Source organism: Alosa pseudoharengus, unplaced genomic scaffold (assembly GCF_046254945.1).
Source record: "Alosa pseudoharengus isolate Yale_2024_CS ecotype anadromous, Long Island Sound unplaced genomic scaffold, YU_APseudo_1.1 YU_APseudo_1.1_scf_16, whole genome shotgun sequence".
Classification (NCBI taxonomy): Eukaryota; Metazoa; Chordata; class Actinopteri; order Clupeiformes; family Clupeidae; genus Alosa; species Alosa pseudoharengus.
The window spans coordinates 19,411,021-19,434,267 of NW_027468630.1; the positions used below are offsets into that span (position 1 = coordinate 19,411,021).

At 48.3% G+C, this 23,247-nt stretch overlaps 1 protein-coding gene across 2 annotated transcripts in view; it reads left to right on the forward strand.

The window, feature by feature from the left end:
• efl1 (elongation factor like GTPase 1) overlaps window positions 1-23,247 on the forward strand; it is a 68,529-nt gene that overhangs the window by 40,283 nt on the left and 4,999 nt on the right. For both annotated transcript variants that reach the window (XM_076287348.1, XM_076287349.1), the window contains exons 16-19: window positions 5,906-6,037; window positions 7,125-7,272; window positions 15,471-16,450; window positions 17,557-17,741. In XM_076287348.1, coding sequence (XP_076143463.1) covers window positions 5,906-6,037; window positions 7,125-7,272; window positions 15,471-16,450; window positions 17,557-17,741 — 1,445 coding nt within the window. The remainder of the gene's footprint in view (window positions 1-5,905; window positions 6,038-7,124; window positions 7,273-15,470; window positions 16,451-17,556; window positions 17,742-23,247) is intronic.

The following is a 23,247-nucleotide window of genomic DNA, read 5'->3' on the forward strand; positions in this document are numbered from 1 at the left end:
GAAATCCCACCCGACCCTCCCCAAACCACCCACTGCTCAAACCACCACCTGCTCTACACACACACACACACACACACACACACACACACACACACACACAAATGCACTCCCTCCCTCCTCACGCCGTCTTACACTCTCTCCATCCACCAAAATAATTGGGCCCTGGCAAGTTGTCCTGTCCTGGACCCAACAGCACGTTGGACTTTGACAGCTGGTGCGTAGCCGTTTTCCTTTGCCGTTGTCTCTTTTGTTGAGTGGGCCCTTTTCTTGGCCGGCTGTGGGACAGGGGCCACCTTTGAAACGGGGCCCAGGCTTGAATGCACCGCCGTCAATGCGCTGCTAATGATCCGGCTCGTGTGCTCGCCACCACAGACACTTTGTTTGAGACGCTCTCCACATCGCCTGGAGCGTAGTGTGTGTGTGTGTGTGTGTGTGTGTGTGTGTGTGTGTGTGTGTGTGTGTGTGTGTGTGTGTATCCAAGTGTGTCCAACAGACACTTGTGCTGAACCTCCTTGAAGCGGAAAGGCTCGTGGCGCGATATTGAGGCAGTTTTTATTATTTAATGGCTGGCTTGCTTTTCTCACTGACGATGTGATCACACTGCCTGGCTTACACTGGGCTCCTGAATAAGCTATATTTGTTTCACAGAATGGAGTTTATATTCTAATTAGCATTAGCTCACTTTTTAAATCCATATATTTTAATGAATTGATATTTTCGGAACATGTTACATGATCACATAGGCCAAAGAGTAGTGCTCTTTGTTCTATAACATGGACCCCAATTATACATTTGAGAATATACCTATTGTTGGTTGATGTTTTTACAGTACTGTAGTTCTATTTCAGAGTTTAGACAGCGTCCAGTTTTCAAACTACTTTGACGTAGCAAAAGACCTCTTGAAACACCCTGAAGACTAGTTTTATGAGTTCTGTTTGTGCTGTAGCCATTTTCAGAGAGGTAACTGTTGACACTTGTTTTTCAGAATTTTAGATAGTCTGGCCTGATCTGCCAGCATTTTCGTCCAACTTTGCTGAAACAAATAAGAAGGCTACCATACATGATGCAAAATGCAGAGACCAAATGTGTTAAAACAACAACAAAAAACAAAACACTTAGCCGTCATTATTCTTGAACTTCTCAGCTATAGATTTAGCAGTACTTGACACGGCCTGCTTTGAAGCAGCACTCCGAACCACAGCTGAGAGGAGCGGGAACAGCTGCCAAGTTCACAAAGAAAGGGGGGGTGGGGGGGAGACACTCTTTATATAACTTGTGTTGGGGCCAACTGTATTTGTGGTTTGAGGAAATTTCTCCAGGCTTGAGTCACCGTTCTGAGCCTCTCTCTCTCTCTATCTTGGACGTGGCTTACTTTGTTCCCTCAGGCGTTCAGGATGGAGACGACGTGCGTGTCCCACTTTCTCTCTCGATCTTCTCGAAAAACAATCGTGGGGGTGGTGTGTGTGTGTTTGTATGTGTGTGTGGAGGAAGACCTGACGTGTCCTCTGTCGGTGGGGTTTGCGGTGTGTGTGTGTGTGTGTGTGTGGAGAGCGGTGTTGTGTTGAGGAAAAGGCTGGCCCCCTCTGATAACCCCTGCGTCTGGCTCTCCGCTTGTCCTCATAGGGCCCCTGTGGCCTATCAGCGCAGGGCAGTCCCTCGAGCGCAGAAACGCAGCTTTCCCACTGACCGCCGCCTGTGCCAAAAGGAGAAGGAAGTGCCTTTTGTTTGTTTCTCCTGGAACAAATTGTGTGTTTATGAACTGTTTTTATCTCCCTCTGTCTGTGATTACAGGCGGAAGTGACAGAATGACCTGCCTCGCATGGCTAAGGCTCTCAACAGAAGCCCTCTAATCAGCTTTGATCAATGGAGCGATTGAATAAAATAATCAAAGAAAACTGCCGGTGGAGCTTTGCTTTATACTATCCATTCTGATCAAGGTTATGTCAAGTGGTATGCATGCGGAACCCAAAGCCAATGGTGGGGCAGTACTTAAAATATCAGACCCTATTTTGTTCATCCGTTTATGAGACAATTTAACTAAGCCTGTCCTGGAACCCCCCCCCCCCCACACACACACACACACACACACACACACTCACACACACACACACTCTGTGTAAGTGATGGGTGCTGGTGGTGTACCAAGCTGTTACTTGCACATGAGCTGGTTTGAGCACGGGGGGCCTGAAAGGACACATCTGTAGGAACTCTGTTACTCATCACATAGGAAGGCATGTGCGACGAACATGATTCATGTTTACAAGGCTCCGAGACATGCTTCAGGGCCAAGTCCTGTGGAGCTCACACCTCCAAAAGATCAGAAGCTTTAAACAGAAGTCGGGCTTCTGATTTCACTTCCAAGTCTTTTCTTTTTTCTTTTTTTTTGCAATCAGGATGTTATTTTCCATGGTTTTTGTTACTGTTCTTTAAATTCCCAAATTGGAGGCTCTACACGGTTACTTGCCATCTGCATCACAGATTCCTTGACAAGACTGGAGAAACGAGTCGGACTTAAATGTTGCCAAAATGATTCTCTCGTTCTCTCTCTCTCTCTCTTGCTAAGATTATTTGTTCAGTTGTGGGTTTTAGAGGCCTTTTGTTGGAGACTCTCAGGAGAAAAGCTCCGCAGACCCACTAACCTTTTGAGTAATTACCCTCTCAGGTTTCATGTGAAAGGCCCTTTATGTCCAGCATCTGCTCTGCTCGGCCCGGGCGGCAGGCAGGCAGGCCGGCAGGCAGGCAGACACGCCAGCGGTCCTTATCAGGCATCGAGATGGCACACTCTGCTCTGAGAAGTCCCGACCTCGTTTGCGTTCCTTTCCCCCAGAATTGAATTAGGACCCTCTTATTTTCCACTGAAAAGCACACGACTGATCGCCACTCTTTCTGTTGCTCTCTTTGTCTTTCTCTCTCTCTCTCTCTCTCTCTCTCTCTCTCTCCATCCCTCTCTCTTTCTCTCTCTCTCTCGCTCTCTCTCTCTCTCACTCTCTTTTCTCTAAGTAGGGGTCCTGTGGTGGAGAAATAAAAAGCATGTGTGAGGTGAAAAGTTTAGGAGTGGCAGGATTTGTGCATGAATCATTAAAAGCCCATCTGAAAATCGTAGGGGAATCGCCACAGTTTGTTTCACTTTGCTCTTTTGGAAGAAAAATGCGTTTAATTTGGTTGGGGGGGGGGGGACACTCCACCCTCCCTTCCGCTCCCCTCACAACGCGGCCCGTGCTCTCCGGGGGGAGTGAAGCCGGCGAGCGAAAAGGGAAGTCATCAGCCATAAGATAAACAGCACAGTGTGTGCCTCTGGCTGGGGAGGGAGGGGGCAAGGGTGGGTTGGGGGGGGGGGGGTGTTTGGGGGAGAAGTTGAGAGGAGGAGATTGAGTCTAATGGGGGGGGGGGGGACACAAAGAGGGCCTCTGTTGAATCTGGCCACTTTATTTTGTCTGCTTCGGAGGGAACTGTGCGAGCAAACGCTGCTACTGCTGCTCACCACCGCCACCGCGTCGCCCCGCCTCTGCTGCCCGTAAACGAGCAGGCCAACCCAGTGAGGTCACGCCAGGGGGGACTCCGCTCACCTCCAGCCCATCTGTGCCAGCAGACCAGCTACCCGAGGCCTGGGCACCAACGTTACTCCCCAACCCGCTGACAAGCTCTCGGCGGGGACTTATCTATCAAAGGCGCAAGGGCTTCATCCAAAAATGTGTGAAGCTCAGTGCAGGATTAGCTTAATGGATTTCTACAGATATGTGAGAGAGGCAGGTCAGCCAGGAGAGCTCTCCTGATGAGTAATGTGTTTCAGTGTAATCTAAACACACCATGGCGACTGACTTAAATTTGACCCGTCTAATGATAGGCAGTGCATCATGTGACTGCTTTAGCCAAAGAAGTCTCTTTCCTTTTTATTCACGTTTGGCTCAGGAGAGCCACAGTGATGGGGTATCTCTTGTTCCATGTAAAATAAAAAGGCTGTCTTTCATTACACAGGCAGCCATGCTCGGGCCCATAATGTTTCAGGAGGTAGATGGTGGCCCTCCTCGGGGTGTGTTTTCTCAACATGGGGTGTCTGGCTTTTTCCTAGCCATCGTAGACCCTCAGATGTTTAATTGTTCCCTTGGTGTGAATGTCCAGGCTTTGATGGTCTTCTTGAATTCTGTTTGTTTTACTTGGTCCGCCCAGTATCTGTGAATCACTCGGCCACAAACCGCCCCGGCCTCGCCGGGTAATACCGCGTCCATGATGTCACCCGTGGCCTCAGACACCGATCTCCTGAGACGGATCCGCTGCCCGTCTTGTGTTACAGAGTCCAGGGAAAAACGGGGGGGACGCCTGACGTTTACAGACACAGCAGAGGTATTAAAACCGTGAGCACGATTAGAGTTAAGCCCTTTTTATTGTATTGTTTTAGTGCCTGCAGGTGTTGGCTCTTAAATAGGATCGTACCTCTTACTGCACTGGCCCCCTCAGTAATTCCAGGCATGGTCCTGGCGACAGTGAAGTGGTCAGCAGCAGCCTACCAGACAGGCTACACGAGGCACGTAACCGAAGCGTTCCGTTCACCAGACACACATAACTGAAGTGTTCCGCTCGTGGAGCGTCTGCTGCAATAATGAGCTTCCTCTGTAATCAATGGAACTGGCTACACCAGATGTACGTAATAGCAGCGTGGACTGTCGAAAAAATTCAGAGAGCAGTCTTCTAAAACAACTTTTACGCTCTGCGAACAGAGCGCTTCAGTTGTGCACCTGGTGTAGCCCTGCTGAGTTCCAGAACGTTCTCTGTGGCTCTGAGGAGCTACAGCAGGTTGAGCTTGAGAGTTCCAGAATGCTCTCCCAGCAATGGAATGTAATTATAGCCTTTGATTAAACAGAAAATCCTATGGCCTGCCGGGTGGGGAGTCCAGATAGAGATCTCCAAGTGGGCAAGAGATTTAGCCCGTCTGGTTTTGTGAGGGCCTCTTGGTGCAAGCAGCGAGGTGTCCAACCACTGCAGCCCCGCTGGCTGCAGCTGTGTATAATAAATACACTTTGGAGAGTGGCTATATAGGGTATGTATAGGCTGACCACAGAGCACAAGCTACATAGGACGTGATGGTCATGAAGCGGAACAGAGGTCTACTCTGTGCATGTATGTACATCTGTTTTTGTGAGGTTCCAGGTTTTCTAGAATTGACCAGACCCATGGCGTCATTGTTTTTCTCTAGCTTCTTCCTGCTCTTCCTCTCCCGTGAAGGCTCCCCAGCCTGCCATTGGACGATTGGTAAGATGTCAGGTTATTTTCCCTGTCAGTCAAAAGTCCACTCAAAAGGGAAGAAAAGAGTCTGGGCAGCTAATGTCCAAATCCCTGGGGTCAGATGCGGTCGGCATTAGGGGAATCTTATGTAAATGGCAATTGAATTTGTGCTGGACGAAGCACGCGGTGCATGTAAAGTGGCACGCCCTCATTTGGACCTGAAGTGCTCTGCACGCACTCCCGTTTGCTCTGAGGCTGCGGCGGTCAGCATATTGACCCGTGTCTCTATGGAGTTGGACCCTGGAGGTTTTTGATTAGCGCAGTGTGTCGCTCAAATGGGGCCTTTCATTAAATTAGCACCCTTGCAATGAGCAGAGCTCTGCTTTTTCCTGTCCTCTGCTCTGCTCTCCTCACATACAATCACCATTTCACCACTCAAGTCCCTACACTCTTTAGTCAAATGATGTTGCCAATTGTTGCCTCCCCTGTTAATAACCCCCATGTCTCTTTCTCTCTCTTTTTTTCTCTCTTTCTTTCTCTCTCTGTCTCTCTCTTTGCCTCTCTGTCTAACTCTTTGCCCTCTATTTGCTCCCTTTCTTTTCCCCTCATTTTCTCTCTCTCTCTCCCTCCCTCTCTCTCTCCATCTCTTTCTCTGTGTCTCTCACTCTCTCTCCTCTACTCTCAGGTATTGGAGGGATGGAGGACTTTATCCTGAAGTCTGCGACGGTCTCCACCACCCCGGCCTGTCCTCCATTCACCCCACTCAACTTCGAGGCCACCCCCATAGTTCGAGTGGCCATCGAGCCCAAGCACCCAAGTAAGTGCCACCATGGTCACAGGGGAAGTGACCCTACCGAGGGCTGAACCCCATTCCTGTTTAGGAAGGATAGTGACAGTCTTCTTTCTTTCTCTCTCTTATTCTCTCCATTTGTCTCACTTCACTCGTTCGTCTGCTGTTTTTGCCAGCTCTGAGTTTTTCTCTCTCTCTCTCCTCCTTTTCCCCCACGTTTGCTTGCATAGAGGAAGTGGAATATTTGCTTATCTGTTTGTGATAGAGCTATCTCCCTCCTTAGCTTGTTTACAGTTTATTCGTGCTCATCAGCCAGTTCGTCCGTGTTGTATAACGGCTGTCCAAATAAATTAGGTTCTGTTAATGTTTTTCGGCAGATCATTTGACATGGATGTGTCCGTTTGCACACAGAGGATGAAGTAATATGAGGAGACAAAAGGAGACAAAAGACGTCACCATGTGTGGTTGCAGCTGCTGACAATAAATTTACACATTAATCTCAGAGTAATTTATCAGTTCTAAGAACAGTTGTGTCATTTAGATATTGATTTTCAGATGTTGGGGGAGCATCATTCCAAAAACAATTGTGCCATTTAGATTTTTCATTTTCAGATTTTGGGGGAGCATCATTTTTTAACTGTATGTTAAACTTTTATGTGCCTTGCCATCCATCTTTAGACTCTTTTCATACCTTTTCATCATAATTTAGCACATTGCACAATGATTCAAAACAATAGCCAAAGTTGGTAGATAAGAGACTTCCTTTGTGAAGACATGGAGAGAAAGGGAGAGAAAGGGAGGGAGAGAGAGAGAGAGAGAGAGAGAGAGCTCTTGCCAAGACACAGTGCAAAACCGCAGGAGAATATGTTCAAAAAGTGCTCATGTGTGTTTTTGATTTTCCTTGGCAGGACACTGTGCTCACCACTTGCTGTCTGTTTGTACCTCTTGTGTCTGTATATCCTGCAGGTTGCCAGTTTGAACTTAACATGGTCTGGCCAAATGTCAATACAGTTTATGATGACACACTGTGTGTGTGTGTGTGTGTGTGTGTGTGTGTGTGTGTGTGTGCGTGTGCGTGTGCGTGTGCGTGCCCGCCCGCCCATTGCCCACATAGGTGAGATGCCAAAGCTGGTGCGGGGGATGAAGTTGCTGAACCAGGCGGACCCGTGTGCTGAGGTGCTGATCCAGGAGACGGGGGAGCACGTGCTGGTCACCGCTGGAGAGGTGCACCTGCAGCGCTGCCTGGACGACCTCAGGGAGAGGTAAGGCTCACACATGCACTCTCATGCTCGCACGTGCACTCTCGCACTCACACATATGTTCACGCTCGCACTCATTCTCGCACTCACACATACGCTCACACATGCACTCTCTCGCTCACACATGCACTCTCTCGCTCACACATGCACTCTCTCGCTCACACATGCACTCTCACATTCACACATGCACTCTCTCACTCACACATGCACTCTCTCGCTCACACATGCACTCTCTCGCTCACACATGCACACTTGTGTGCTCACACATGCACTCTCACGCTCACACATGCACTCTCACATTCACACATGCACTCTCTCACTCACACATGCACTCTCTCGCTCACACATGCACTCTCTCGCTCACATATGCACACTTGTGTGCTCACACATGCACTCTCACGCTCACACATGCACTCTCACATTCACACATGCACTCTCTCGCTCACACATGCACTCTCTCGCTCACACATGCACTCTCTCGCTCACACATGCATACTTGTGTGCTCACACATGCACTCTCACGCTCACACATGCACTCTCACGCTCACACATGCACTCTCACATTCACACATGCACTCTCTCGCTCACACATGCACTCTCTCGCTCACACATGCACTCTCTCGCTCACACATGCATACTTGTGTGCTCACACATGCACTCTCACGCTCACACATGCACTCTCATGCTCACACATGCACTCTTGCACTCACACATGCACTCTTTTGCTCACACATGCACTTTTGCACTCGCACATGCACTCACACATGCACTCTCGCACTCACACATGCACACTCGTGTGCTCACACATGCACTCTCACGCTCACACATGCACTCTTGCACTCACACATGCACTCTCTCGCTTGTTCTTCTGTCCTCATACTGGTACTTTAATGAACCCATTTTTATTCCCGCATAATATAACCTGCACCTGTTTCTGACAAGAAAGTCAACATAATGGCTAGTGATATTTTATGTAAATCGGAACGGTGTTAAAGGCATGCTTACAGGAGACATGTTAGACTCTAGTATGATGTGTGTTGTGTTTGTTTTGTCTATCTGCCAGATCCTTGGCATGCAGTGTTGTCAATTAACACTGACAAGCTAAAGTCTCACTTCAGACAAAGTTGAAATGAAACAGAGAAGCTGTGACATACAATACTGTCAATTACAGTGACAAACTTATGCTGTGAAGTTGAAATAAAAGCTCTGTGGAAGTTAGAGGATGAAAATAAAATCTTGTTAAGTACGAGGTTGGAATTTCTGAAATCTGTCACTTCATGATAGATTCCATTATGAATGTATTTTGAGGAGACAGGTTAAATTATTATTTGTGTAAATAAATACCCTGTCACAGAAAAAGTTGGTTGGCTTTAAGTTGCAAATTGAAATATAACTTTAGGATAGAACAGCAAAACAGAGGGCAGAGAATTTAGTAGGGTGGATTTATAGGGAATCGTTTGTCTAAAGGAGTAAAGTACAAAGGGATGTCTGCATTGGCACAGAATGGCATAGTGCTTGCATGCTGCCTTGAATTAAATCATCTCTTGAATATAAAACCCCACTGATATATCTCGCATGTCATTTTTTCCATTTGGGATGTGATTGAATGCATCACTTTCAATTTAATGGCAGGTACTACATTAATACAGACCTGCTTACTGTCCTGATGCAGTGGCTTGAAATGGTCAGTATATCTGCATCACGACACATCCCTCTTGTTTAGTGCAAGTGCCGTCTTCTCAGCAGAGCTACGTTGTGTGTGTCATTACGCAGAGCTGTGATGGTACGGTCAGAATGCAGGACAACCGCAACGAAGGGTGATTGCGTCTAAAATTAAATACGGTGCTCATTGCTTGTGACAGCAGGTCTGCAGCCACGATAAGCCCTGTCCCCACACCTTCCCTCTCACCAGCAATCACCTACCTATGATTATATATTGACTGGAGGATTGCTTTTGATGTTTTACCTCTCCGCTCAGGTCATGGCGGCAGGAGACAGACGCAGGGAATAGGAATGGATAGATGCTGTTTACGGGTTTAGAAGAAGACGTAGAGAGACAAGGAGATCGTGAGGGGGCGGGGGGGGGGGGGCGCAAACAAAGAGAAATAGGAGAGGAAAGAGAGAGAGCAAACCAAATCAGCAGAGAGAGAGAGAGAGGCAGAGAGAGAGAGAGATGAGAGAGAGAGACGAGAGAGATAGACGAGAGAGAGAGACGAGAGGGAGAGACGAGAGAGAGAGACGAGAGGGAGAGACGAGAGAGATAGACGAGAGAGAGAGACGAGAGAGAGAGACGAGAGGGAGAGACGAGAGGGAGAGATGAGAGGGAGAGATGAGAGAGAGAGATGAGAGAGATAGACGAGAGAGAGAGAGACGAGAGAGAGAGACGAGAGGGAGAGACGAGAGGGAGAGATGAGAAGGGGAAAGTGAAAAGAGAATGAGGCCTTCACCCATCTCCTCTGGGTTCTGATTGGCCTGCAGGTAGAATAAAGAGTTTGTTGGAGCTGGAGACAGGCTGACAGCTGGTATTAGATTTGTCAGAGATGCCAGCGTCCCACACACTCTTCCAAATATGTGATGTCTCCAGGTGTGTGTGTGTGTGTCTGTGTCTGTGTCTGTGTGTATTCATGAGGATGCATGTGTGTGTCTACGGATTTGGGCTCTGTGGTGCTTGTTTGTTGTCTTTGCATATCGGTATTTCTGTGCCCTCCAGCTGACACTACCCTGTGTGTATGTGTGTCAGATTTGCCAGTGTGACTTTGTCCCTCAAACCATCACTGTTGATAATAAGGTATTCCTACTGCCACTGCACTGCATTTCTAGCTCTCTGTCCAACACACACACACATACACACAGATACACACACACAGATATACACACATGCACACACACACACACACACACACACACACACACACACATTGGAGCCCTTGTGTGTCTGTGCTTTGCCACCTCGGCTGTGGCCCCTGTCTGTCTCTCAGAGTGAGAGGCACTGTGCCCGTCTCCACTTCCCCTCACCTCCCTCACCTCCTCCACCCCCACCACCCTCACCTCCTCCACCCTCACCTCCCTCACCTCCTCCACCCCCACCACCCTCACCTCCTCCACCCTCACCTCCCTCACCTGCTTCACCCCCACCTCCCTCACCTCCTCCACCCTCACCTCCTCCACCCCCACCACCCTCACCTCCTCCACCCTCACCTCCTCTATTCTCACCACCTCCCTCACCTCCTCCACCCTCACCACCCTCACCTCCTCCACTCTGGCTGAACCCCAGCTGTCACATCTGCTGAGCCAAGGCTAATGCCTGAGAGGAGAGCACCTTTCCAAGCACATCTATCTGACTGATAGGGGGAAAGGAGGAAAAAAAGAGAAAGAAGAACATTAAAAAAGAATGAATTTGAGAAGTGTATGTGTTTCTGTGCATGTGTGTGTGTGCGTGTGTGTGCGCTTGTGTGTCCACATGGCTAAGCGTTTTGTTCATTGCCTGCATATCTGTCCAGAAGCTTGTCAGTATATGTAGTGGAAGGCCCAGGTTGACAGTGGTGTTTTTTGATGACCGTTGGCCAGATAATGAACACCGGGTCTCCTTGCCTCCTCGCCATGCTGTGCTACATTTGCTCTGGGGGCCAGAGATGCCAGAGCTTGTTTGTGTAGCGCCATCGTTGGGTAATTGGTCAAAGCCAGCCAGCACCTGACTGTGCGCCCTTGAGCGTTACCTTGTACTAGTCACACACACACACACACACACACACACATACACACACACACCTGCATATCTTTAGCGCTACATCATATTAAGCACTGGTGAGAGTGGCGTTGGTTTGTCTGCTTAATGAGTCACAGGTGTCTTTGCATGTGCTTAACCCTGCCGAATATGGCAAAAAAAAAAAAAAACAACGGACAATGAAGGTCAGGAAAGGAGTTGTTTTACAGGACATATTAAGGCACCATGGAAACAAAACGGCTATCTTTGGACATGGATAAACAAAGAGGGTTGCTTTGGCTGTGTACCCACCACCCCCCCCCCCCCACCCCTCTAAAAAAATGAATAATAAACCTGCCTGATGTTGCTTTTGAGGATATGGTGGCTAATGATAATACGTTTCTGCCATTTGCCACACCGAAGGGGGAGCAGGAAAAAATCAATCTTCATGAAAGTCAAAGTATTCTCTGAAGGCCCTGATGAAATTTTAATAATGCAGGGATCAGAAGGTGAACATTCCGGATTGTTAAAGGGAAGTTGGATTCCACTGGGTGTTTCTTCAGCTAGATTGCTCTCCTCCTTGCCTCACTCATTTTCAAAATGAGCTCTCTTAATGAAATGTGTTACATTAATAAATTAGCAGGCTGATAATAATAATTAGCTCAGCATTGTAAACAGAGGATTAAAGCAACCCAAATTTTAAAACGAAATAGCTCATCTCACTAAAATTATATTGTTTAAATTAAATTGCTGGATCCAAAAACATTGCTTGTAGTTATACAGTATTTATCGAGCCTTTTACTCCCCAGAGCCCATTATCCTTCATATCAGACATTAGGCCATCAGTCCAGAAATCTCCCTGAAGAAGCTACTCAGGCTACTCAGAAGGCTACTCAGGAAAAGGGACTGCTTGGCATTTGGCCCATTTGATATGTAATAGTTCAGAGCGGGCAGCTGGTTCTTCTCAGTGGTTTGGGGGACTATCAGTCAGAGACCTGGAAGCACTTCCCCCCTCCTCTGGTCCGATCTCGGCCCGTGAGTCCGCCACTAGCAGAACACAGAGGTGTGGAATCGGGCCTGGGTTCTACCGGAAGAGAACCGAGGCAGTGGGACCTGGGTTCTGTATGTCTAGCATGGAACCAATTGAGAAGTGAGGCGATCGCAAGGCCAAAACCTCCTTCCATTAATTCAGTTTCTCAAACTTCTTTTAGACAAAGGACAACTTAACCAATAAAAAAACTTCACAGACCACCTATCTAAAAACAAACAAACAAAACAAAAACAGTAGACCTACTTCAAGAGTATATTACACAGTAGGCCTACTCACTGAACCACCTTGCTTATTGTCTTTGCAGCTTGCTTATTGTGTCAGAGGATTCATATAATTTAAACTGGCGTAGCTTACATAGGCAGTATTGCAGACCTGTTTGGATTTACATACAAGTTGATTCAATATTGCAAAAAACTCATCTACATTATATTTTACCACGTCTGCTCGCGGACCACTGGGGATAGCTTGCGGACCACCAGTGGTCCACGGACCACACTTTGGGAAACACTGCTCTAACTGTACAGAGGAGAAGCAAAACAAGCAGACCACAGAAGGGCAACCACAGCAGATAGTGACCGTGTCCAGCTGTTGCTCAAAACATCTGTTCCCATGTTCAGCACGCAAGTGTCAGACTATAACCACCATGCTCTCCTACAGAAGTCAAGAGAGCCATTTTTATGTCGGGATGCTCCACCGTTAGATCACTCGTCTGTCAGTCGTTCAGGCCCATCACTGAAACAAGCTCTTATTTTTATACAAAGCTCTGTGCGGAATGAGGGTCTGATTGGGTGCCTTGGTGACATTAACACGGATAAAGCCGAGAGCACTTTCGTGCTCCTTCCTGCTCTCTCCTTCTCTTTTCACCGGGTGCTATTGATCGACAGCGGTGTCTCCACCAGGGCTTTCATGGTGCTTTAATTGCAGACAGTGTTATTGTTAAGCCCCAGACGCGGAGTCGTCCAGGGTTAGCCGCTTCGCTTTGACGCCGAAGCACACAGAATTGACATATCAGCCCATCAACTCCAAAAGGTCTGTTCCCTTCTGGCAATTACCACGTTCTTGTAGCTCTAACCTGCCCTCCCCTCGTGGTGGCAAGGCAACCCCCCTGTGTGAGTTGTTACAGTGACGAGGCAAGGGAATGAACTACACGGTGTTAGCCATTGATTTTCCCTCCGCTCTGCTCTGCACCCCCATTGAGCAAAGCACCCGAAAAGGAAACAGTTGAAAGCCCAAAGCGTGACACTTAAAGATCTAGATCTCTACCCTTTTTTCCTTGTGCAAGAAAAAGTCATATGAAAACATACAAGACATTTGACCTACTGTATATGTAGTTGGCAAAAGACATGGTTGCCCTGAAGTAGCGGCCCATTGGTTAGTTGAGATGTGAAAGGCCTGGTCAGCCAAACATGACGCTGAAAGGCTCTTCTGTGTGGCCTGCAGAGAGCAGGCAGGGCTTGCGATTGGCCGAAGCATTACATGGGAGACTCGGGAGAGTTGACTAGACAGCCTCCTCGACTGCCTTCTCAGCTGGCAGGTGGAGGGTTAGGACCGGGTCAGCGCACCTGACCTGAAGAGCCAGGGGTCAGGCCGTTAGCGGCGCTAAGCACGCGAGGCAACGAGAGGGATTTAAAAATATCACTGGCCGCGTCGCGGCGTCACTGTGAGGTCATGTGTGCTGATACACGACGGCTCCCCGTGACGCGGTAGACTGGCTCGTGGCCATGCACAATCAGGGCCCAGAAAGAGGTCAACAGCCCCTCCCTCTCTGTCCACCTCCCTTCTGAGTCACAGGATGATGACATCACAGTCAACAGGCTGCTGGGGAAGAAATGGGTCAACTGACAGATCATGTGACCCAACCTAACCCCCCCCCCCAACCCCCCACACACACACACACACACACCCCTCCCAATCCCAACAAGTGCAACCAGAGTGAGTTAAGCCTGTCCATGTAATTATTGTTGTGGTTTCAGGAAACATTTTGTTGAGGGGATTAATTCTCTTTGTTTCACACTCGTTATCATCATTTCCGTTGGCCCGTCATGCCATTGATAAGCTGGACAAAGTATTGACCAGTGGAAGTTGTGTCTGAGTATTTTAATCACACCCGATCTCCACAGCTGCTGTAAATGTAGTCTTTCACTCTGAATAAGAGAGAAAAATGTGTGTATATGTATATTTATCTTCTGTATAAATATATACTCTGTTAATTAGCCCGCAGTCATGTTTTCCAGGAGGTTTGCCCATTTATGTGGTAGATGAAACCGGGCTGACACAGAACCCCTACATCACTGGTCTTAATGAGCAGCTCCTCACACTGCCACAGAGCCATTAGCTGTTTTATATTTGGGAGCCGACACAGGCACTCATACATAAATTGATACGAATTTGGAGGTTAAAAAATGTGCTATGTGTGGGTTTTTTTTTTTTTTCTCATCCATTCTGTTTTTAAGTGTATCTTCACTAAAAGTGGGTTTTGACAAATGCTTGATTAATTTTTGAAGCCTCTCTTGCTGCAGTGTGTCCCAGAGCATATATACAGCAGGAGGTGTGTTTGTTGTGGAGTTGTGTTTGTTGTGGAGTTGTGTGAAAGGATAATGCAGTGACAATGTATGCAGTAGCAGAAACAAGACAGCAGAGGCCTATTCCTATTCCTACGAAGTCTCTTAAGTAAACATTCGCGAAAGGATTATCTGCTCTCCAACCTGTTTTATGACTGTCTAGAGCTAAATAGATTAGGAAAAGCCTCACTCGTGTTGTCTGCAAAGGGACTGGCAAACATTTCCACCGTCTGCTCTATTTAAGAGAATCACCCGGTCTGCTGTGATTAGCTCATTAGCAACGGCCAGGTAACACCAGTGTCATCATGTAGCCCAATTCTGCATGCCTCGCTGTGCTTCAGACTTCAGGTCACTGCACGTAGTCAGAGAAAAAAAAAAAAAAAACTGTCATGCTTTACAAGTTTGAAAAGCACACAGTAACTTCAGTAACAGTCAATACAGAGTCCAAACATTACTCTTGGCTAACATCCATTCAGTGATGAACAACAGCTTTCAATCAAGGTCATTTTATTCCTTTGCAAATGAGGAGGTGAATTCCAGAACCATTTCCAGTTGTCTTTGGCTGGATTTTACATGTTTACGGTGAAAAAGCTATACTGCATGTGGTTGCATATCTTTGAATCATATAAACCTTTTCATGTTATTTTATACGTTTTACCATTCCTTCATCCAAGAGTACGTACTTGGCATTCAACACATGACGTATACAGTTTGAGCTCACTCAAAAAGTGAATTCCGATCGTTGTGCAATTTTGCTCTGTAAACATGGCCATATGGAGTTGGATATTGTGTGTGTACTGTGTCGTCTCATCTCTGTGTGTGCCTTGGAGAACTCGCTTGTTTTTCCTTTATATTCATTTCAGTATGCTCTCGTTTGTCCCGTCAGGTTTGCCAAGATCGAGATAAGTGCCTCCAAGCCCATCATCCCGTTCCGTGAGACGGTGATCCGACCACCCAAAGTAGACATGGTGAACGAGGAGATGGGCAGGCAGCACAAGGTGGCCATCCACCAGGTGAAAGAGGAGCAGGCCAAGAACCCCGAGGGGGTCCAGGTGGATCCCACTGGCCTGGTCACGCTCACCACCTCCAACAAAATGGCCACGATTGGGGTGCGGGCAATACCACTTCCTGAGGAAGTCACTCGACTGCTCGAGGAGAACGGTGAGCTCATCCGAACAATGGAGCAGTTCAGCCTTGCTGTGAAGGAAGGCAAGGCCCTGGAGATCAACCAGAAAACCTTGGAGTCCATCCAGGACTTCAAGGAGACGCTTGAGAGCCACTTGAAGGGACATAAGTGGCGGGACGCCGTCGACCGCATCTGGTCCTTCGGCCCCCGTCGCTATGGCCCCAACATCCTGCTGAACAGCGTGGAGGGCTACCAGCGGCCCTCGGTATGGCAGTATCTGGACAGGGACCGGACCCAGGCCCCTGCGGCACTCCGCGACCATGACAACAGCATCGTTAGCGGCTTCCAGTTGGCCACTCTGTCGGGGCCCATGTGCGAGGAGCCACTGATGGGTGTTTGCTTCGCAGTGGAGAGATGGGACATGAAGGCGGCCGTACTGCCCTCTCGACTGGACTCTGTTGATGAGATGGAGGGGGAGGTGGACTCTCTGCAGTCCGTGCCCCCTGCCAATGACTCTGTTGGCAGGCAGGGGGCACCCGAGCCAGATGCCTCTTCGTCAGGCGGCCACAGCAGCAGACGGCGGCCAGACGCATCGGCTTCGATGGACTGCTACGGGCCGGTCTCGGGCCAGCTCATCGCCGCCGTGAAAGAAGCCTGCCGCTACGCTTTCCAGGCCAAGCCCCAGCGCCTCATGGCCGCCATGTACACCTGCGACATCATGGCCACCGCCGAAGTCCTGGGTAAGTCGACTAACTAACTTAACTCAACTCAACTTAAATTACTGCAGCGACTGAAACGCATCAAAGGTCAGCATTCAGCTGCAGATTTCAGTAATGTGCCATTGATGGGAGAGCTGGTGTGTGTGTGTGTGTGTGTTTGGGGGGTGAGGGTCTTACAAACTTACTCACCCAGTGCAGAGTGAGGTTTCCGCTCTGACAGGAAATGGTTCTGTCCAGTTCCTAATTGGAAGCTGCTGCGGTTCTGTCATGCTTTGCGGCGGGTGATGTCATACGGCAGACAACTGAAACAAAAGGCCGACAACTGAAACAAAAGGCCGATTGTTTGCTAAAAACATAGAAGTGATACACATTGTGTATGCGTGGAGGGGAAAAGGAATCCTGCCCCTTGAGAGCAGATAACCTCTGAGAAAATGGAGTGGACTGACAGGAGTATGAGCAGATAATTTAGCAGTGGCACAAATTACTGACTGCGTCATTATTTTTTAATGTTTATTCAATTTCATCTTTTTTGCTATTGGCAGTGATATTTGGCCTTTTATGCCTGAGTGCTTTAGGCACATCGTAATGAGCTTAGGTGCATCATTAAAACCAATAGGAAAGTTATCATGTTAATGGATAGCGGTCTTCATTTGTATAGTCCTTGGCAGATCCAGATAATCAGTTATCGGTAATATCTTTGAAGAAAAGGAATGTTGGATTCGTAATGTTCTCTTAATGTTCCTCAGATTGCTTTTTTTGAACAAAAAACATCAAAGTTCTTGTCAAGAGGCCACTGACATGACGATAAAGAGCCAAACTCCATCTGCAGCTGCAGACAGCTCGCCTTCGCCTCCGAGGGGAAGGAGGGTCGGTGTCCAGACAGAGAGGTCGGAGGCGGCCACCTTTATCTCTGTGTGTCAACACTCAGCGCTCGTCCCCCCTCGCCTCTTTGTTAAGGCGGGCAAAATGTTTGACATGCGTTAGGCCCTGCTTCCTTCGACACTTCCTCATATTCTCAGCTCCCCCAGTGCGTCAGGCTCTATTTTTAACTTGTGGAATTGGAAAGGCCTGTCGACACCCGGCTCAGACTGACTGAACCCCTAACCCTCTGCCCCCCCCCCAATCAGGCCGTGTCTATGGCGTGCTGTCCAAGCGCGAGGGTCGCGTTCTCAGCGAGGAGATGAAGGAGGGGACCGAGGTCTTCATCATTAACGCTGTGCTGCCTGTGGCCGAGAGCTTCGGCTTCGCCGACGAGATCCGCAAGCGCACCAGCGGCCTGGCCAGCCCCCAGCTCATGTTCAGCCACTGGGAGGTGAGTGACCAAGAGCCTGAGCCACACACACACACACACACATACACACACACACACAGCCACTCATGTCTGACCACTTATTCTGTCTAGCACTTGTCTTTTTGTGTTGTCATCTTCCTCTTGTCTTTCTTCACACTTTTCAACTTATCTGTCATTGAACTCAGGTCGCTGTGAGTCCCTATTATTTTCTCTCTCTCTCTATCCCTCTCTCTCTATCTCTCTCTCTCTCTCTCTCCATCCCTCTCATTCTCTCTGGACAGAGGGAGGCACCAGGTTAGTGGGTGCAGAGCAGATGTGGGTATCTAGAGGTGGTCTAGACTGGCCATATACAGTGTCATCTCCATTCCCTCGTTTAGCCTGACAGGTGCAGGCAGCTTGTGGAGCGCAGGACATCGATCTGGCTCCCCGCACACCAAATAGGTGTGTGCAGGTTGGCGGAACGGAATCACGAGAGCAGGTGACTCTCGGCTGATGGGCTATTGACTTCACTGTGGAGGAGAATGAGGTTCGGTTGTGGGGAAAGGCAGCTGTCTTTAACTTGAACGGCATTGATTCCAAGCTGTCATAATGTGTGGGGCAGCCGTGGCCCACTGGTTAGCACTCTGGACTTGTAACCGGAGGGTTGCCGGTTCGAGCCCCGACCAGTGGGCCACGGCTGAAGTGCCCTTGAGCAAGGCCCCTAACCCCTCACTGCTCCCCGAGCGCCGCTGTGGTTGCAGGCAGCTCACTGCGCCGGGATTAGTGTGTGCTTCACCTCACTGTGTGTTCACTGTGTGCTGTGTGTGTTTCACTAATTCACGGATTGGGTTAAATGCAGAAACCAAATTTCCCTTCCGGGATCAAAAAAGTATATATACTTATACTATGTCTGGCGGCCATTTTTGCTTTAATATGTAGACTACATTTCACATGCGGTTGGTATTCTTCTATGTTCTCATCATAGACTGCATAGATTCACATAGTTCAAGTTGTTGAAGCACAACTGTTTTCATGTAATTGCCACTAATTTTGCAAGTAATTCAAGTTTGCTGCACCGTGTCTGTCTTATCCCAATTTCCAATTTGGGATGTCAGAAACACCCAGGAGGCACAAGCACTCCGCTCACTCAACGCCTTTGTTTTCTATCCCAATAGTGCATGTAAATGGTGACACATACTTGCATCATTTAACAACCACAACTCCTCAAACTTTGCTCCTTGATGATTAGTAATTAATCCTTTGAGTAGTAAATAAGATATAAGTATATTGCACGTATGTAACATTCAATAAATATTAGTATTGTGAACCTGTACACAAGCTGCCTTCCCCTCTCATTCAGTATAACAATACCGGTTCATCTGTATATGGATATATACAGTACATGGTTGGTTAGTTAGTTATATAGAGAGGTAGCTGTTATAATAGGTACATACATTCAACAATATACATGTCATGTCAGTATGATTTCCTGTTTGAAAGGTTTAGACGTTTTATATATTTATTATGGTTTTGCTCACCTTTTTAGAGTAACATTAACACTGATTTTAATAGACTATTGAAGACATTACATTACACTTGAATACTACAGTATCAACATTATAGACTGTGAAAGCTGTCTTTAAACCCACGGCACAGAAAAGTGTTACAAATGTATGAAAATACCCAGCATGTGGCTCATTGATTCGGTCTGGCAAGTATTGGACATAGAGGCCATGCTCCTGATGACAGTGTAGACCAGTGGTCCCCAAACTACGGCCTCATTTTGGGTGGCCCCCCAAGACATGTCCATAGTATATAGCATCCGGCCCGCACGGGAGTACAACATCGTCAAACTAAAACCTCCGCAATTTCCCCCATTTATTCTCTTTGGCGAGTCAAACAGTACACATGCTATACTAACTTCTATTCAAGTCATATTTCTGGGACTTTCTGGGATAATTATTTCTATTTTTTATTCACTCGTTCAAATGTTCATACAAAGAGTTCACAAAGTTCTCAGTCAGGTGACTGAAAGTTAGAATGGTGGTCATTTCAGACCACTTCAGCACTTCATAAAATTCTCATAGTTTGAGAACTTTAAATTATTTGTAGGATATTCACAACTTGAGCTGTGTATGCAAAGACACAGAATTCACACATTTTTAATAAAATATACTTTTGGGACTCCCTGCTAATACTTTTGGGAATGCAAACGTTTTTTTATTAGTATTATTTAATTTTACGCATGATGACAATATAAACACAGCTAACAATGGTATTAAATTGCAATAGCCTATGATTAAATGTAATAGAATATTCAACTAAGGTAGACTGCTGTTCACAGCACTAAGCTATTTATGGTTACTGATATAGAAGTACTCTGAGTCTCTGGCCCTCTCTTGGAGCCAGGCATAGTGAGCTGGCCCTCGGAAGAAAAAGTTTGGGGGCCACTGGCGTAGACTATAATCCATGTTAAGTGCATGCAATTTAGGTCAATTAGATGAGAGATTTGATGTGAGTAAGCCTTTCTGTGCCACTGGATGGTAAAATGTAATAAATCTCCTGGACGTTTGATTAAGGGGGAGAGGTCAGATCTTTACATCACCCTGAAGGCGTTGACCTTTTACTCTTAGTACGGCTTATTGCTGAAGCCTTGTTGGAGAAGAAATAAAAAAAGAAATAAAAACATTTTTTTTTTCTGTTCAATTAGTTTACACTTTGAGAATGATCCGCCTTGTCGTGTTTAATGTGAAATGATGACCTTTGTCTCTCTGACAAGAGTCAGCACTGATCCCGGACCAAATGCAGCGTTTATATATTCCATTCATAATCTACCACGCTTGTGCAGTGAGTTTAGTGTCAGAATCAATGTGGCAAGTCTCAGATCAAGGCAAGAGAATGAGAGGGGGAGACAGAGAGAGAAGGGAGAAAGAGAGAGGGAGAAAGAGAGTGAGAGAGAGAGAGATAGAGAGACGCCAGACGCCCCTGGGAAGCGAGACTGCTGCCACTGAGCTGGCTGGTCTGTGTAAACACTGGCCTTAAGCAGAGGGATGCACACACACACACACACGCGCAAGCCCCATGCTGAGTGGGTGAGCTCTGCTCCTCCCCCACCCCAACCCCGTGCTGAGCGCTTTGTGAATTAAACATGACTAGAGGTCAGCGTGTCCAGCTGGGCAATCGCCTGGCCAGTGCCACTCACCGCCGGCCGGGCAGGCTGGGCCGGGCACGGGCACAGGGGCCGCTGCTCTGCTCTGGCGCTTGGCACAGTTATTAGAGCACCACCTCCTCCTCCTCCTGGTCCTCTGCCCCACCCCCCCACCTTTCTTCTCCTCGTCCTCCCAGGGCGAGGCGGGAGGGATCAAAGGCGCGAGACACCACATGTGCCAGTGGCTTTGTACCTGCGCCTGGCACGGAGAACGCGGGCACTCCGAGGCCTTGGCCGCCTTCCACGCCATATGGCGCTTGCTCGCTCGCTAGCGCCCTGCGTCGTCTGTATCGCTTTCGCTCGGCCCGACGGGTCACTCTTGTCTGCTGCCACCGCGCCGGACAGCCACCAGGAGAGCCGCCTCTCATAATGGTGTGATTAGCCTGCCTGCGTGCCTGTCTGCTCGTTTCTTTTGCTCTGTTTGCTTGGGTGGGTGTGGCACGTTAGGAAAGGTTGTTTGAGGTTAAGCCTCGGTAGGGGCGGGGAGCGCGACTACATCCTTTGGTCACTCTCAAAGCACGCTTCGGTGAACGAGAGACCCTTTTTTTTTGCAAGCGAGATCAGAGCCAACCGCTCTGGTCAGTCTGTTTGGCTGTCTGTGGAGCTGACAGATGTGAACTTGGCAAACTGATGAACAAACACACACACACGCACTCACTAATTAAGTGGAAATGTGTCTGTTTTTGACAATCCAAGCTGGGCTCACATGAGCATCTTAATTTATTGCATTTCAAGGGGGAAAATTATCCTCCTTTTGGGATTGACTTCCACTGCAGAATAATGCTGAAATGCCACCACCAACACGGACATGTGACCTTGAACAAGGTGCCACCGTCACTGAAGTCAGCCTCTCAGCAGACGCCCCATTTAAGCACCTTTAGCACTTTAAATAAGCCCAGTGTAATTGAGTTGCGTGGGGTGAACTGTATCTGCACCTCGTTCTGCTCGTGAATGTTTGCGGCCGTTATCTGCATATTTCCGCGGTTGGACTCCCAGTTAGTCAGCGATCGCAGCAGAGATGGAGTGCCAGCCTGTGGAGCGGATCTGTCTCTGCTAGAGTCAAATCGGAGGTGACGTTTGTCTGTTTATCACAATGAAGCATGCATTCAGATAGCTCCTCGACTACACGACTGTCTGGAAGAGAGTGACTGATGAAGCACTGCGCTGAGTCCTGAAAACCTTATCCTGTCTGCGACTCGACTGCTCAACAACATTGATGTTGTTGTTGTTGATTTGTTGTCCTTTCCCCCTCCCCCTCCCCCCCCCCCCGAAAGCCACAGTAAATGATGTTGCATATTATGTACAGTGCGTGTGTTGTGATATTTTTTTTTCTCCTCATAAATAAGCCGACTTTGCCCTCGGCCATCCTGTTCTGCGTGGCGAATCTGTCTCGCTCAGCCGTCTGGGCTGAGTCATCCGCCATCTCCGCCCTGGTCTCCCCTCCTCCACCCTCACCCCCCCGTCGACCTCCACTGGCTGTAGCCACGTCGCCGCACTCAGACCCCCATACCCCCCCCACAGCCCCTCACCGCCGCTTCTCTCCCCAGTGTGTCGGCCGCCTGTGGGCTTCGGGTCGTAATCAGCGTCGGTCTGCGCATGTGCCTCCCCCCCCCCGGTGCACTTCAGCCGGGGCGTGTTTGATCCGCCACGCAACTGTGCCGACACACACACATGATTTGAATTGTTCGCCTTGGCACTTCCAGGACATGTTTGCCTTGCTCGGGAAAAGGTAATTGAATTGCGCATCTAATTCAAACCTTACCCGGGCTATTTCGAAGCCCGGCCAAGTTTGGAATCCTTTAAATGTGGCCTTTGTGCGGTGAAGAAAGGGCTCCTTATGTGAAATTCTTCTGACTTTTGACGTGAGACACTGCGAGCTGAGACCTGTATTTGTGTGTGTGTGTGTGTGTGTGTGTGTGTGTGTGTGTGTGTGTGTGTGTGTGTGTGTTTGTATGTTTGTATGTGTCGTGTGTGTGTGTGTGCGTCTGTGTTATGCATTAACCCCTCCTCCCCCCTTGTTAGGAAACTGCTAGTCTCAGCTCCTCCAGCTCCCTCTCCTTTTTTAATGCCCCCCCACCCCTCCTCTCTCTCTTTCTCTCTCTCTCTTTCTCTCTCTCTCTCTCTCCTCCAAGCGCTTCTCCTTCTCCTCTGCCTGCTCTAAGGCCATCCAGCACGGCTCACTGTCTGCGGCGGACAGCTCTCTAGGGCACTCCTCGCTCGCCCGCTCCCTTCCACACTAGCAGATATGTTCAACAACAACACGCCAAAGTGGATCCAGGTGGGCCTTAGGTCTCTGCAAAACAGAGCTCTTTATTAGCAGCCCAAGCTATCTATTTTTAC